The 16316-nt window shown below is 49.8% G+C and overlaps 2 protein-coding genes across 3 annotated transcripts in view; both read right to left on the bottom strand.

Moving 5' to 3' along the window:
• Positions 1–1422: 1422 nt before the first annotated feature.
• sypa (synaptophysin a) lies at positions 1423–9226 on the bottom strand. The gene is made up of 7 exons (XM_054746240.2): positions 9118–9226; positions 6190–6255; positions 4678–4802; positions 2716–2914; positions 2365–2556; positions 1682–1894; positions 1423–1491 (listed from the first exon to the last, which is right to left on the bottom strand). Exons 1-7 carry the CDS (start codon positions 9133–9135, stop codon positions 1426–1428), a joined length of 879 nt encoding a protein of 292 aa, XP_054602215.1. The 5' UTR covers positions 9136–9226; the 3' UTR covers positions 1423–1425.
• Positions 9227–10230: 1004 nt separating this feature from the next.
• cacna1fb (calcium channel, voltage-dependent, L type, alpha 1F subunit) overlaps positions 10231–16316 on the bottom strand; it is a 35170-nt gene continuing 29084 nt past the window's right edge. For both annotated transcript variants that reach the window (XM_054746237.2, XM_054746238.2), the window contains 12 exons: positions 15768–15869; positions 14985–15115; positions 14145–14294; positions 14010–14064; positions 13496–13694; positions 13274–13381; positions 13003–13130; positions 11800–11906; positions 11536–11722; positions 11411–11458; positions 11238–11338; positions 10231–11158 (listed from right to left, as the gene is read on the bottom strand). In XM_054746237.2, the coding sequence (XP_054602212.2) occupies positions 10895–11158; positions 11238–11338; positions 11411–11458; positions 11536–11722; positions 11800–11906; positions 13003–13130; positions 13274–13381; positions 13496–13694; positions 14010–14064; positions 14145–14294; positions 14985–15115; positions 15768–15869 (1580 nt within the window). In that variant the 3' untranslated portion in view covers positions 10231–10894. The remainder of the gene's footprint in view (positions 11159–11237; positions 11339–11410; positions 11459–11535; positions 11723–11799; positions 11907–13002; positions 13131–13273; positions 13382–13495; positions 13695–14009; positions 14065–14144; positions 14295–14984; positions 15116–15767; positions 15870–16316) is intronic.

The following is a 16316-nucleotide window of genomic DNA, read 5'->3' as shown; positions in this document are numbered from 1 at the left end:
GAGAAGGAGGAATGGAGATAAATAAATAAAGGAAGTGGGATGAGGCTGGAAGGGGAGAGCAAACGAGCAATGATCACAGACGCGCCTGTACAAGAACCAGGAAGTACGATCACACTGATCGGTAGTTACCGAACAACACAAGAAGAGAACATGTCACCATGCGGAGGAAGGTACTAGAAACACCTCACTTAGAAAAACACAAGAAGAAGAAATGAGGAAGATCAGAACTTTTCAGTCTTCTGATTGGCCGAGAGCAGACAAACACAGCAGTCTGTCTGAAGGGTAAAGCTGGACACGTCGACACATTCAGGAGGCAGGAGGAAGACGAGCAGATGGAGAAGCTGCAGGTCCACAACTTTGTGAGTGATTCTTCATTTAGTGGCGTCCAGGTCTAGTTCTGGTCCGGTTTCATCCTTCAGACGGACCTCTCAGACACAGCGTGTTGGATCCACCCTGAGCCGCCTTGAAGCTGGGTTCACAGTGAGTCTAGGATGACATCACTTCCTGCGACGCTGGTAAACACCCAGCTCAGATTCTGTTTCAGGTTCGGATCGGACTCACATCTGGACTCAGTATGAACAGCTTCAGAGTTGTCAGGTGAGACTCGGGTTCAGGGGGAGGAGCTTAAACAGCTACTTGAGGTCAATACAAAAAAAGAAGCGAGAGTTCAGTTTATATCTTATATATATATGTGTTGAGTGACATCTATACAGCACACCGATTACATACTGGAACGACAGGATCACCACGGTAACGGACTCAGGTTTCTGCTCCTCAGGCTTCCTGTTGTTGTCTCGGTGGTTTCTTCAAGTTGTGTTTTTATTTATAATTCTCTCATTTTAGGTCATTTACACATCAGTTAACCCCTCCCCACCCCCATCCCACCCAGGAACTCTGCATACAGACAGGAGTGTTGCATTGTGGGTAGGTTGCTGGCGACCCACTGCTGGTTCACTCCGACGCTTCCTGGCAGAAAAAGGGGAAAATCAGGTGGTTCAGTTTCCAAAATAAAATCTTTAAAGGTCTAGTTGGGTCACCCACGCTGCACGTGAAAACGTTCCTTAACCCCAGTCGCCTGCATGAGCCACAGAAAGGAAACGGATGGGAAAACAAGCGAGTTGGGAAAATCCGTCTCTTCTAAATAGGAAAAATGAGTATTCATGTCTCCGCCCACTCTGGCTCGGGATCACCTGTGGGAAGGACGGAGAAGAGCGCACCTAGGCTAGTGGCTAACTATTAGCAGCTGTTCACTGCAACTTAGCATTGTGACGATCCCCACGAATGTTCTGCTCTTTTAGGAGCAAATGCAATTCTTCATGCAATCCTTAAAGTGATTGTTCTTCAATTTCTCCTTCATCCTCACACTCACGATCAGATAAATAAGAATCAGGCTATGACAGCTGGCCTCACCTGCTTTCTGTCCGCTCACATCTGGTTGGAGTAGGAGGTTGGAGCCCCCTGCTGACCGTAGCCTTGACCGTACTCTGCTTCCTGGACACAACAAAACACTGAGCTATAGATGGATGGATGGGTAGGTACACATCTGTTGTAGAATGTAAATAACAATAGTTATGGTGTAGAGAATGGTTTAAGACCACCACGGGCTTGTAGTCATGTCTTCTGGCCTTTAGCTTAGCTTCAGGGTCAGGGTTAGTACGTTGGTTCTTCCTCGGCCGCTCACCTGGTTGTATCCCTGCTGGTTGTATTCGGGTTGGTAGCCACCCTGGCTGCTGGCATACGGGTCTTGTTCATACGCCCCCTGCTGGCCATAGGCGTCAGGAGCAGGTTTATCCTGGGGAGGCGGAGCCCGCATGAAGGGGGCTATGATCCCCGTCTCCTTGAAGACGAACCAGAGGTTTCCCAGCCAAAGGATCAGATTGATGAAGCCGAATGCCTGAAAGAGGAGACGAGGAAGGTCTCTGAGGACAGAACGGCCCGACTGTTTGACTCACAAAAAGTTATTCTTCTAGAACCGTTTTACCTACAAAAGAGTTATGTGATGATGAATGACCTGCACTTGTGTGGCACCTTTCAGAGTCAGAGGACTCCAGAGCGCTTTACAACTACTTCATTCATTCATCCATTCACACGCTACGATGTAGCTACAGCTGTCCTGGGACGCAACGACAGCGGCGAGGCTGCCGAGCACAGGTGCTGCAGGTCCCTCCGACCACCACCAGCAGGTAAGGTGGGTTAAGTGCCTTGCCCAATGACACAACAGAAGAATTCTATGTCCGGAAGCGGGATCGAACCTGCAACCTTCTGATTACAGGACAACCCGCTGCTGCTCTAAATGCACCCACACACAGGATGTATGAGCTGGGGGATTTGACCCTGATGCGTTGGGTGCAGGTCAGCTCTTACCACTGACGTGTTGAGTCCAGACATCACCGGGTCGTGAACTTCATGGCACCTGTGTATCTTCTCTTCACAGGCTTTAATCATAGTGACGACCTCGTCTGGATTTGTTGCTGTCTTCACGTCGGACAGACCTTTAGCCCAGGCTGCGGAACTCACGAGCCACATGAAGGCAAAAACTCCGGTCACTCCGAGGTCCTGGAACAGCACAGAGATCCAGGTCAGGCATCCTCCCCATTCTCACGTTCTCACACCAGCACCGTCGCATGTCGGTTTTGAATGATTACATCTCATGCTGTTACCAACCGAGATGAGAAAGAAAACAGCATCTCAGCTGAGTCACATGATGTCACTCACAATCAGAGGGCCTTTGTTGTTCTCCTTGTACTTTTCATAAAAGAAGATGTAGATGGCGAGAGCAGCTGTGGAGTAGAGGAAGGCGAACACACCGATAGTGACGAAGAATTCAGCTGAAGAAGAGTAGTCGCCAACCAGGAAGACTCGTTCCTTGCTCCCGTCCGTACAGGTGGGGGCGTCGAAGTACACCTGATGGAGTCTGGGAGGAGAGACGGCCAGGATTGGTGGAGAGCAAACGTGTGACAAAAAAGTACATAAGGTAATCTGTCCATCCATCCATCCATTTATCAATCCATCCATCCATCCATTTATCAATCCATCCATCCATCCGTCCATCCATCCATCAATCCATCCATCCATCCATTTATCAATCCATCCATTCATCCGTCCATCCATCCATCAATCCATCCATTTATCAATCCATCCATCCATCCGTCCATCCATCCATCAATCCATCCATCCATCCATCCATCCATTTATCAATCCATCCATTCATCAATCCATCCATCCATCCGTCCATCCATCCATCCATCCATCCATCCATCCATTTATCCATCCATCCATCCATCCATCCATCCATCCATCCATCCATCCATTTATCAATCCATCCATCCATCCATCCATCCATTTATCAATCCATCCATCCATCCATCCGTCCATCCATCCATCAATCCATACATCCATCCATCCATCCATCCATCCATTTATCAATCCATCCATCAATCCATCCATCCATCTGTCCATCCATCCATCCATCCATCCATTTATCAATCCATCCATCCATCAATACATCCATCCATCCATCCATCCATCCTTCTCTCCATCCATCCATCCATCCATCCATCCACCATCCATCCATGCAACCATCCATCCATCTGCCCATCCATCCATCTGTCCATCCATCCATCCATCCATTCATCCCTATGCGAGTCATTTTTTCTGATACAGTCATATCTATCTGAGGTGTCTACCATTAGGATCGCATGCTACCAACATTACCAAAACCGATCACATTATGGTCACATGGAACCATCCAACCAAAATCCTGGAAAAGTGGTTTATAACAGTGTCTTGAACTGGATGTTTGAATCCTGTCTGTCCAAGGTCCACCCCATTACCCAACCCAACTCATCTTAAGGTGAACACTTCTCAAATGCCTAAGACGTCCTGTGACAGATCCAATGTTTCCATCCTGTCACCTGGTTCCTCATGCACTCATTAACAGTCATGGTGTTTATCAACAAACCATAGTTAGCATGGAGCTCCAGCAACAAAATAACTCCTGACTCCAGATGTGTTAAAATCTTCCCATCTGGAGCACCTTCCAGATCACCACCCACAGTCTCTAGAAATGGTTTTTACTCTAAACCGTTGCTAGGTGTAGACCGGGCCACCCTGGTCCTAGAGCGCCGCAGTCCTGCACGTTTTCCAGCCATGCATGAACCTAATTGGCTGAACACACCTCATCCAGGTAATCAACAGCAGGAACAACAAAGATAGTTGGAAAACAAGCAGGACTGCAGCTCTCTAGGACCAGGGTTGCCTACCCCTGGGGTAGAAGCACCCCAGCCAGAGATGCAGGATAAACACCTCTCCTCTAGGGTGACTCCAGAACCAGTTAGAGACCAGTGCTTCTGTTGGACACTGGTTCCAGAATCCTAGTTTTGGGTCTGGGTGAGGAGGGTGGTTTCCTGTAATCTATGGGATATACCCAGCTGGACCATTTGGATAAAGACATGCCAGCCATTAAATGGGCTATGGCATCATGGCTGGCCCCCAAACCACCCCCCTAGGAGACCCACCTAGGACACTTTCATATCCCACATGATGGCAACAACCCACGGGGCCTTCAACAAGCTTAATTAGGTTGAAACAATAAATCAGAACAAGGTGCAGACAGACTGAATGCTACAGCACACACCAGCATACCCTGTAAGGTCCAAAGATTTGAAAGATTCTGACCTGAATGGATATTCAAACTGCACCTCCACACCAAGGTCGCTGTCCGTTCGGTTCTTACACTCCACGGCCATCTTGAACATCCCAGAATAACTGCCACAGGTGGAGAAGGCAAAGATGGCAAAAAACTGGAGGAAAAGGAAGAAAACCAGAGTTAAAGAGACACAACTCGTCCCAAATGTCCCACAAGAAAAGTAGGAAACATAAATGAGAGGGATGGCGATGAAGCCGCTGAGATCTGTGGTCGTTGTCCTGGCGGGGCAGAAGCTCTCTGATAACCAGGGATTAAACAAATTCACATCAAGTTAATTTTAAACTCAAATTAATTTATTGACAAACAAAACAATGACAACATGTAGCTGAAGAATAGAGATTATCTAGCTCTGGTTTTGGGTTTAGTTCAGCCCGACCTGCCTGTCCATCTCCTGCTGCCTCCGTCTCTCTCATGAAAAAACCCACGTGGCTCTTTCCCGCTAGCATCAGCTCCACTCCGCCCCAGTCAGCCCAGCCTGGCCCAGGAATGCAGTCAGAGAAGTTCTCCGCTCCTATGTAATCAGCACGATAATGCCGTTAGCCCAGGTGGGCCAATCGGAGGCTTCCCCTAATGGAAGGTGTGAGTTTGAGCCGGCTTATCAGTCAGCAGTGAGCGTGTTGGCCCTGGTCGGCCTGAAGCAGACCACCTCAGGAAGAGGGCTGAAAAACAGTCCGGTTGCACCCTGAAAAAAGGCAGGCTATGCTAATGTGAACACTCCCTATGCTATCCAGGTTGAGTGGAGCTGATGCTAGTGTGAAAGTCCTCCACTGGAGGAAGGACCTCCCCCTCAGACCTGCAGCTACCATGGACCTGACTCACACTCCCTTGATACCGGGAGCTGAAGACCACCTTGACAGATTCTTCCACCAGAGGTTCCCAGCAGACCCTTGATAGTCGTTTGGACCTCCCGGGTCTACGTGGTGTCCTCCCCTGCCATCGGATCCAACTCAACTCCAGGTGGAGATCAGCTAACAGCTCCACTCTACACTCGTGTCCTAAACAAGCAGCAGCAGGTCAGATGATTCAAGCTGCTCTGGTGCCACACATACCGATGGGCATCTTCATCATCAAACATGGCCGATCTGGGACCTGCACACAAGTCCAATAACAGGACATCGCAACCACGGCATTGGCTGTATTTATGAGAGGAAGTCTCCGGTCTGACCCGGTAACCTGCTCCCACATGGTTCTTTCTACACAAACATGGACCAGAACCGTGCATGGATTAAAATCCCTCCCACAGAGATTTTAAATCTGGTTAAATAAAATTAATCCTTTTGGGTCAGAACCAGCTTAGATGTGTTAAAGCATCAGTTTATTTCTATGTAGGCGATTTCAAATGTAAGTAACACACCTTAAGGGTGGAACCCGTGTGTGTGTGTGTGTGTGTGTGTGTGTGTGTGTGTGTGTGTGTGTGTGTGTGTGTGTGTGTGTGTGTGTGTGTGTGTGTGTGTGTGTGTGTGTGTGTGTGATAAACTCACCCATTCTAAGACCTTGATGAAGCCCAGAGGAACCTTCAGAACCCTGAACTGGCCCTGGGCCACCAGCTGGAAAATAGTAACAGAAGGATCCGAGTCGTCATCAGAACCCTGTTGGGTCGTTTTAGACAGTTTTAATCTGCAGGTGTTTAGTTTGGCTCTCATAGCACCTGGTTAGCATCATGTTTATTAATTATGTCATTTGTTTACTGAAACAAACAAACTGTTGAAGGAGACCCGACCCATTGGGCCTCTGGGTGGTACTGCTCGTCCACCCTGATGGAGCCTGCTGCAGTTCAGGAGTCAGATGGAAGGCGTGTGATTGGTTACGAGTCAACACAAACAAAAGTATAGTTGGAGCATTAAGCAGACTCCGCCCACTTGAGTCGTTCAGGTGTGTAGCTGATCCAGAGGACTCAAGCTGTACAGTAGTGGGTCTAGTAGTGGTTCTGACCCGGCTCCAACACATAGAAGAGGGGTTTTAACCGGTGTCAGAAAAATAACACAAACAATCAGACCTTCAGCCCATCTCCAGGTCCGAGGCCTGGTCCAGATCTGGGGCCTGGTTCAGATCCAGGTCTGGGCCTTGGTCCAGATCCAGATCCGGGCCTTGGTCCAGATCCAGGTCCAGGTCTTGGTCCAAATCCAGGTCCAAGGCCTGGTTCAGATCTAGGCCCGGGCCTTGGTCCAGATCCAGGTCCAAGGCCTGGTTCAGATCCAGGTCCGAGGCCTGGTTCAGATCCAGGTCCGGGCCTTGGTCCAGATCCAGATCCAGGCCTTGGTCCAGATCCAGGTCCGAGGCCTGGTTCAGATCCAGGTCTGGGCCTTGGTCCAGATCCAGATCCGGGTCTTGGTCCAGATCCAGGTCTGAGGCCTTGTTCAGATCCAGGTCCGAGGCCTGGTTCAGATCCAGGTCCGGGCCTTGGTCCAGATCCAGATCCGGGTCTTGGTCCAGATCCAGGTCTGAGGCCTTGTTCAGATCCAGGTCCGAGGCCTGGTTCAGATCCAGGTCCGGGCCTTGGTCCAGATCCAGATCCGGGTCTTGGTCCAGATCCAGGTCTGAGGCCTTGTTCAGATCCAGGTCCGAGGCCTGGTTCAGATCCAGGTCCGGGCCTTGGTCCAGATCCAGATCCGGGTCTTGGTCCAGATCCAGGTCTGAGGCCTTGTTCAGATCCAGGTCCGAGGCCTGGTTCAGATCCAGGTCCGGGCCTTGGTCCAGATCCAGATCCAGATCCAGACCTTAGTCCAGATCCAGGTCCGAGGCCTGGTTCAGATCCAGGTCTGGGCCTTGGTCCAGATCCAGATCCAGATCCAGGCCTTGGTCCAGATCCAGGTCTGAGGCCTGGTTCAGATCCAGGTCCGGGCCATACCGCTAAAAGCAAAACAAGTGACGTTAACACTTTATCGACGTTCTCAGCAACTATTAAGTGTAAACGGCCTTCGTAGGGTCCTACAACCCCCCAAGGCGCTTCACAACACAGTCAGTCATTCACACGCTGGTGGTGATGAGCTACGATGTCGCCACAGCTGCCCTTGGACGCGCTGAGAGAGGCAAGGCTGCTGAACACAAGGCAGGTTAAGTGTCTTGCTCAAGGACACAACAGCAGCATTCGGAGCTGGAATCAAACCTGCAGCCTTTCAATCACTGGACAAGCAGCTTTACCTGCTGAGCTGCTGTCCCTGGCCTGGGGGGACGGGGTGTCTGCTTACTTTAGTAAATCATTTATTAAGGCCTAATAATGCACTAAGTAATGTTAATAAAGGGACTGTTGTTGTCCAAGAGTGGATCAGCAGGATCTTAAACCCAGGTTCCACCACAGCCTGGTCCAGAACTCCTGACCCAGTTTTCATCTCCTCCTGTTCTCCTGCCAGTAGTCAAGACTTCCTGTAGTGCTTTGGGTTCCTCTGGGTCTGCTGAGGCTCTAGACTCAGATCCAGATCCGCACCTCTAATGGTCTTTGATCAGACCTGGAGGTCCAAATGTTCTTAAAACCCGTTCCTAGAGAGCCCTGCTGAAAAACCCAGCATGTGTTGTGTAGATGCTCATCCAGCATCCAGTTCTGGACCAGTCCAGTGTTGCTGCGGATCCACCAGCTACACCAGCACCAACATGCTGGTCCATGCTGGGTTTTTCCCAGCAGGGAGTTCCCGAACCCAGACCAGAACCCAGCCTCCAGAACCTAATATTAATGCTGGTTGATTTAGGCGTGAAACCTGGTTCTGATCCAGAATATGCAGGACGGAGTGGTGGTCCGAAATCTCTGGTTACCTTTGGGTTCTCTGTTGAATCGTTGACGTCATTTCCGCTCTAACAGCTGTTGGGTTTATTTCAGGTTCGGTTAATTCTAAAGGAACCGGTTCGGCCCTCTGGCTCTGGGCTGTTCAAAAACGATGCTGGATGCCCAATCTATAGTCTGTAGAAACCGGGTCCACCGTGATGGTCCGGACCAGGTCTGCGTCCACCAGAACCAGAACCAGAACGTTTCAGCACAACGTGATGAGACAGAAAACAGCTGAAGCGTCTCAGTTCTGAAGGATCTGTTGGGTCTCAACCGGGTTCAGGACCACAAACCAGACCAGATTCGGTTCAACCCAAATCAACATCCCGACCCCCCCCCCCCCCCCCACACACACACACACACACGCACACCACCGAGCCCCCCTCCGCGGACTGCCATTTTATCACCGCGCGCACGCGCTCAGAATATGTTCGTGTCATCAGCAAAACCCAGTTTAGTTTGAATTTTCATCCTGCAGAACCGAACCCCACCCAGCACCGGAACCGGGATGTGGTCTCGGCCCGCAGCTTAATGAAAAAACCGCATCCATCCTCCCGCCACCTGACGCACGGAGCTGCAGAACCCGAACAGAACCGAGCCTGGACCGAACCCAGAACTGGCCAGGGGAATAAAATATGGAGCAAGGAGGTACCTGGTTTGCAACGTCCATCCTGCTCCGGAACCGAGGAGAGAAGAGATGGAGGAGAGATGGAGCGGGGGAGGGAGGGAGGAGAGATGGAGAGAGGGAGGGAGGGAGGAGAGATGGAGGGGGGGGGGGGGGCGGTAGGTGGGAGGGGGGATGAGATGGGGGGGGGGGGGGGGCTAGAGGACAGGAGTGGGTGGGTGAGAGAGGAGGAGAGATGGAAGCATAAAGGGGAGGGGCACATGACGACATTCATAAATCACGTGACTCTGGAAGCAACACATCATCTATTAGAGCTTTAATCAATAATCAGGTTAATTCTGAACCAGTCCCAGCTGAACTGGACCCGTTCCACTATTTTTGTAATTATGTAAACTTTTATTTTGTGTCTCTATTTACTTCCTGTTTTACTTTGTAGACCTTTCATCCTCAAGATCTACTTCCTGTCAGTGTTTTCCTGATCCCTTTCTGTTCCTTCCTCATCTTCATCAGCTGTTTCTTGATTCGTTAGGTTGGAACTGACCCAACCGGGTCAGTACCAGGTTGGTACCGGGTCAGTACCAGGTTGGTACCGGGCCGAAACAGAAAAACCCACAAAGGTTCTGAAATCATTTAAGTTTAAAAGAAATGAAAAATGACCGAAAATCAGGGTTTAGCTTTAGTCCTGTTCAGTGATCATGTCTACCAGGTGTGGTGGTGCCAGGTGCGGTCCCACGGTCCCAGAGGAGCTGGTGGACTTCATGCTGACGGTTCTGGTTTTAGCACCAGACGTTACTCCTTAAAACCAGCAGAGGTCCTCAGAGTCCAGCTCAGGTGCGTTGAAGGCTTCACGCCATCCTGCTGGTCCTGTCAACTGAAGTAGAACTTCCAGAGAGCGGACCACAGCCCTCCTGGGTTTGGATCAGTACCTTCACAAGGGGTACAGCCTTTATAAACATAGATGGCCACTTCCGTTGGGTCCACGGTGGTTTTTGTTGTCCAGGAAAATAAGTTCAGTGTTTCAGTCTGAAGCAAGTCTACAGAACCAAAGTGGACCCTGGATGGAATGACCCAGTCTGGGTCAAATCTGAATCTGGCAGTTGTCACGGCAACAGCTGGTGATGTTTAAACACAGACGAATCCGCTGCTTCAAGACTTTATTGGAAACAAACAAGTATTTCTGGTCAGGAAACACGAGCCCTTTGAACCGGTTCAAACAAACACACGGGCCCAACAGAACCGGGTCGCTCCCATCGGAACATCAGAAGAGTGAACAAAAATGACAAATATGTTTAAAACGGCCGTCCTCGAAAATATTTACAATTAATTAAAACACGAATATTTGTAAAAAATAAAAAAAAAAATCAAGTAAAACAAAAACAAAGTCAAACAAATAAATTTAAAAGGTAAACATGAAAATAAAAAAGTTCTTCAGCAGATCTCAGGTCAGCAGCAACAAAACCCTCCAGGTGCGTCCGACCTTCAGAGCTTTAAAAAAACAGTAAATATCATTTTCCCTAATTTCATTTCTAAGAAAAGCTAAAAAAAAATTATACGTCAATTTAAATCTGAATTATACAAAATTATCACAACAATTTTAAATTTTGTGAAATTTTCTGAAATTCTACTAAAAATTATATTAGAAAAAGTTTGTTTTATTTTATAAAACTGCAGGAGTTTGTGGAGAAAGGCTGGAATCAGTAAAGCAAGATTAAACTCCGCCTCCCTTCTGTGATTGGTTATGTTTCAGGATGTGATTCCAGTGGAAGGTAGAAGCCTCGCCTCCATCTTCTGCATCTCTGACTGGTCAGAATGACGTCACACAGGCCATCTCGTCAGCCAGCTCCTCCTCCTCGCGGTTCGTCCTGATTGGCTCGTCGTCGCTGTACAGCGCCGCTGGGTCGTCTGCAATGGTGCCGAGGAAGTCGTGGCTCCCGGAGCTCAGCAGGTCGCTCGCTGCAGACTCCATCTCATCCACTGTCATGTGACACGCATCTGCAATCTCCCGCTTCGCGAATGCCACGAACTTTGGGTCTCGGGCGTAAAGACCGAGTCCTTCTGAGATCAGAACCTGCAGTGAAACCAGCATTGGTTACTGGTCTCCGTGGAAACACCACCAGGGAGGTTGTGACGGTGCTCCGGTGACTCACCGCCTCCACTAGGCTGTCTGCTGATCCTCGTTTCTCCGTGAAAGGAGCACCAAGCTGAGACGGAACTCTGAGGGTGGTGTACGCTCGGTACGGGGGCGGAGCTGCAACACAGTCACATGACACGTTCAGACAGGAAAAAGACTGTCGTGCTTACCAACTGGATTTGTTCCCACCTGATGTCCCTGCAGGGCCACTGTACCACGCCGGTCTGTCTGCTGCACCTGCAGGATCACAGGAAGCTGTAAGCTCGACTTTCACAATAAAAGTTGCCCTTTTTGTTTTACAAGTCTGTCCTCACCTCGTCCTGCTCCTCCTCTCTTCCCCTCACCCCCTGGGCCTCCATCCCGACCCCACGGAGGGCTGCCCTCCTCCTCAACCAGGATGAGAGGAGCATAGAGGAGGCGGCCACGGCGAGGACACGGCTTTGCCCAGGAAGTCGAGGAGGCTGCTGAGGAGCCTCCGGATGAGTGGTGGGAACTGTACGCCTGGTGAGTGGGGAGGAGAGGGGAGGTTACCTGAGGACCAGGTGTGTGTGGAGTCACTCTGTGTGTGTGTGTGTTACTTGAGCACGGCGTGGGGGTGATGTTGGGTGGTACGTCCCGGGAATGGGCAGGTCATCACTGCTGCCCTGCCGCCTTAGACACTGAATGTTGAAGGACGGTTTCCGACCTGCAGAGAAAAACAAACCCAACCAGTCAGATGTTGGTGCCATCACCAAGAACTTAGAACTCGGAAGAACCTTTAAGATGCAGAACGTAGTAAAACTGAGCTGGACCATATTGCATAAGGAGACAGGAGGATACGGTATGGGGCCTTTGTCCTTCGCATGATGGTAGAAGGTAAAGATCAGTGAGTTGTGACGAGGCCTTGTTCGGCCTAGAAGGTTGGTAGGAGCTGATGTGTGGTGTATTCAAATGAGTAGACCGCTGGAGAGGACACTGGGACCTTCCGATGTTTGATGTGAACCATTGGGAGATGAAGAGCAAGGATGGCAGTAGTAAACAAACCCCGATGGAACGGTGAAACGAATCCAAGATGGTTGCCAAGTTACAGTGGAACTAAGAGAGTCTAACTGGTGGTGGCAGAGGAGATACTGGATGAGGTGACCCTCGCTCGTGAGCAAACGATTGTTTCATCACCCAAAGGTAGTGGTGGTGTGAGCATGGTTAACCCTCTCAGGTCTCCTTGTGGGACCTATGGGGTCCGCTGGGGATCAGGACTGAGTGACAGCTCCATGTCCACAGGGGCGCATCCAGAAAATTTTGATAGGGGGCCAGATGGGGCCAAAGACATTTTTGGGGTGTCACACCAAATTGGTCCTTGTGGTAACTCTGGTTGAATTTAGTCTGTGGTGATGTGCTGCATTGCGCCTTCATTCGTTTTTATTAAAATAACTGTACGTATAAATGTTACCAACACAAACACTTCAGAAAAATACATTTCAGTTATTTAAAATGTTACCCGTAATGAAATTTAAAAATGTTTTTTTGGGTTAATTCACCTGTTGCTGTGCTAAAAACAAACTATGGAGATAAAAACTTTTTTTAAATGGTGAGCAGCAGAAACGTATGTATTTTCTAGGGCTGGCCATGGCCACCCCTGGCCACCCCTTTGGGGTGCCCTTGCTCGGGGCAGGGCTACACATAGAGATCTGGCTGAGTGTGTTTACTCTGGAAACTCGAGCATCACAAACAACAAAACAGAAGTTAAGAAGAGACAGGAAGAGTAAAACACCAGACGAGACCCAGTTCAGTGCAGGTCTCACCTGTGGGCGTGGCAGGAAGCAGGCGTCTGCGGGTGGTTCTTCTGCTACTGCTGAAGCTGCTACCATAGCTGCTGTTGGTGTAGGGGGAGGGGTCATCGTAATGGTCCCTGATCTCATCAGGATAATGTCTGCAAACACACACGTGTGCAAGAAGCCAAGCTGAAGACAAAGTAGTGTAAAGTCTGTTGTCGTGAAACTCAAAGAACATGAAAAACAATTAGAGTTTAACGAGACCCCCCCCCCCCCCCCACACACACACACACACACACACCTGTCTCTGGAGGTGATGCTCTCGTTGTCCTCCTCTCTGCTGGTGTAACCCTGCTCCCCGTACGGCTCCAGATCTCCGTTCCTCCAGGACTGGTCTCTGGAGTCCCTCCTGCGGACCAACAGGTTACGTCAAACTTTGATCTTCAGGATGAATCCTGGTTCTGGTTGTCTCTCCTGATGGATCTGATTGAACGGGATCCTGGAACACCCAGATCTCTCTCACCTTCCATGTTTGTAGTGTGACGGTCTCTTGTGGACATGGTCCAGCAGGCCGTTCTTCACAGAGGAGCGCCGATGGCGATTCACTGATGACCTCAGACTGTCTCCACGATGAAGATGCTCCTCGTGTTCGTTCCTATTCACCGTCTTGGTGAGTGAGCCCACTCGATGGATCAGACCACCATTAGAGGCGCCGCTATCACCTGTAAAGGCGAGTCACACATGCTGGAGAGATCCGGCTCCTCTGATTGGTCTGAGCTGATCTCTCGTTTCAGCTTAGGTGAAAACATTTTTATTCTAGAGGCCAAACTTGAATGAACTCATGAGGGATTTACGGCTGAGGTGAGTCACCCCTCAATCCCAGATTATAAATGAGGTTCATGTTTCTGAAGCTCTTGAGCTGCAGGAGCAAAGGTGCTTCCTTTATGCTGATGCAGATCAGAATCTTCCCCAGCAGTCATGCTAATAATCTGATTTGTTTTTGGAGGAGGATTATTGGTTTAGTGGATTTTATTTACCAGAAGGTGTCAGCATGGAGCCGCGCCGGGTCTCCGCTCCAAATCCGTTTTCAGCCTTCAGACACAGAGAAAACCGAAACGTTATCCTGCCTTCCCACTGCCCGTTGTTATGGAGAACAGCTGATATGGCAGCACCTTATAAGATAAGTTCTCCGCCATTTCGTCCTCCAGCATGGCCTCCTCCTCTTCCTCCTCCTCCTCCTCCTCCTCCTCCAGGTCTTTGTTCAGAGCCAGACGCATCTCTGGGCCCAGATCCTGCAGAGTCTTCAGACCAGCTTTACAGAGCTGCAGGGACAAACGTTTACAGAACCGTGTGTTCTTAAAGGAACCTTCAGCCTCACACCAAGCTCACTAACAGTGATTGGCTGACTGGCAAGAAACATGGGCCAATCAGAAAGCTCGTTTTTGGGTTTAAACAGAGACACGGAGCGTGTTCCATCAGGTGGACCAAGGAAACGCGCCAAACTCCACGAGAAAGACATGGTAAATGGTAAATGGCCTGTATTTGATATAGCGCCTTCTAGAGTCCTGGAACCCCCCAAGGCGCTTTACAACACAATCAGCCATTCACCCATTCACACACACATTCACACACTGGTGGGGATGAGCTACGATGTAGCCACAGCTGCCCTGGGGCGCACTGACAGAGGCGAGGCTGCCGAGCACTGGCGCCACCGGTCCCTCCGACCACCACCAGCAGGCAAGGTGGGTTAAGTGTCTTGCCCAAGGACACAACGGCAGCGACAGACTTAACGGGGCTCGAACCTGCAACCTTCCGATTACGGGGCGAGCACTTAACTCCTGTGCCACCGTCGCCCCTAGACGAACCAAACAAGACAAAACCCGGACAAAAATGTACTCGTGTGATCACCCCCAGAACCATCAGCACCTGGTGAGGAGGAGGAGCTACAGACAGGTAACACTGAACCAGAGACACAACCCTAACCCAGCAGACTGATGGACGGATTTACAGACCTGGACAGCAGACGGGTTGGGGGACTCGGACTCTACGGCTAAAGCCCCCTTTTCCTTCCTCTTTCTGAACTTCCTGAAATAATCCTGGATCAGGAAAGTTGCATAAAACTTCCCAACAGTGACTTCCTCCTCTGCAGGCAGAGAGACGCCGAGTCAGCAGGTAGAAACTCAAGTACAGTTAATATAGTACAAGTACCAGCTGCCTTACAATAACAGTTACAGTGTAGTCTTGGTGTCCAGCAGCATCAGTAGTATTAGTACTAGCTGGTGTACAGCAGCAGCAGTAGTATTAGTACTAGCTGGTGTCCAGCAGCATCAGTAGTATTAGTACTAGCTGGTGTCCAGCAGCAGCAGTAGTATTAGTACTAGCTGGTGTCCAGCAGCAGCAGTAGTATTAGTACTAGCTGGTGTCCAGCAGCATCAGTAGTATTAGTACTAGCTGGTGTCCAGCAGCATCAGTAGTATTAGTACTAGCTGGTGTCCAGCAGCATCAGTAGTATTAGTACTAGCTGGTGTCCAGCAGCAGCAGTAGTATTAATACTAGCTGGTGTCCAGCAGCAGTAGTATTAGTACTAGCTGGTGTCCAGCAGCATCAGTAGTATTAGTACTAGCTGGTGTCCAGCAGCATCAGTAGTATTAGTACTAGCTGGTGTCCAGCAGCATCAGTAGTATTAATACTAGCTGGTGTCCAGCAGCATCAGTAGTATTAGTACTAGCTGGTGTCCAGCAGCATCAGTAGTATTAGTACTAGCTGGTGTCCAGCAGCATCAGTAGGATTAGTACCTTCATGGGGGGGGATGACTTCGTCCAGCAGCTTCGGTTTCATTCTCTTCCAGATTTTCTTGATGATGACTCTCAGCTCTTCGTTCTCTTGTTCAGGGTTACCTGGAAGCAGCATCCGGTGGGCGGAGTCAGAATCGAGGCCCGTGAATTCAGACCGATTAATCAGATAATATTATTTTTCCTCATTAAAAAACGATTAATCAGACCCATCATCAGTTTTCTACGGAATCCCAAAGTTACATTTACACAACTACAAGTACTTTATCCAGAGTTGTACTCTTACTGTTGGCTGTTATTGGTATTTGAGACATGTAACCTTTACAAATGTAATCTTGGTGACCTCACGACCTCGGCAGCAACAAAACTGTGTAAGGGTGGTGGTGGTGGTGGTGGGGGGGGGGGACTATAGGACCAGGTCCTGTAAGGGGGGACGGGGGACGGACGGACTATAAGAGCAGGTTCTGTAGGGCGGGTCTATAAGACCAGATCCTGTGTGTGTGTGTGTGTGGGGGGGGGGGGGGGGGGACTATAAGACCAGATCCTGTGGGG

This window comes from Nothobranchius furzeri, chromosome 15, assembly GCF_043380555.1.
Source record: "Nothobranchius furzeri strain GRZ-AD chromosome 15, NfurGRZ-RIMD1, whole genome shotgun sequence".
NCBI classification, from domain to species: Eukaryota; Metazoa; Chordata; class Actinopteri; order Cyprinodontiformes; family Nothobranchiidae; genus Nothobranchius; species Nothobranchius furzeri.
The sequence above is the reverse complement of the archived record's forward strand: the minus strand, read 5'-3'. Positions and strand labels throughout refer to the sequence as shown.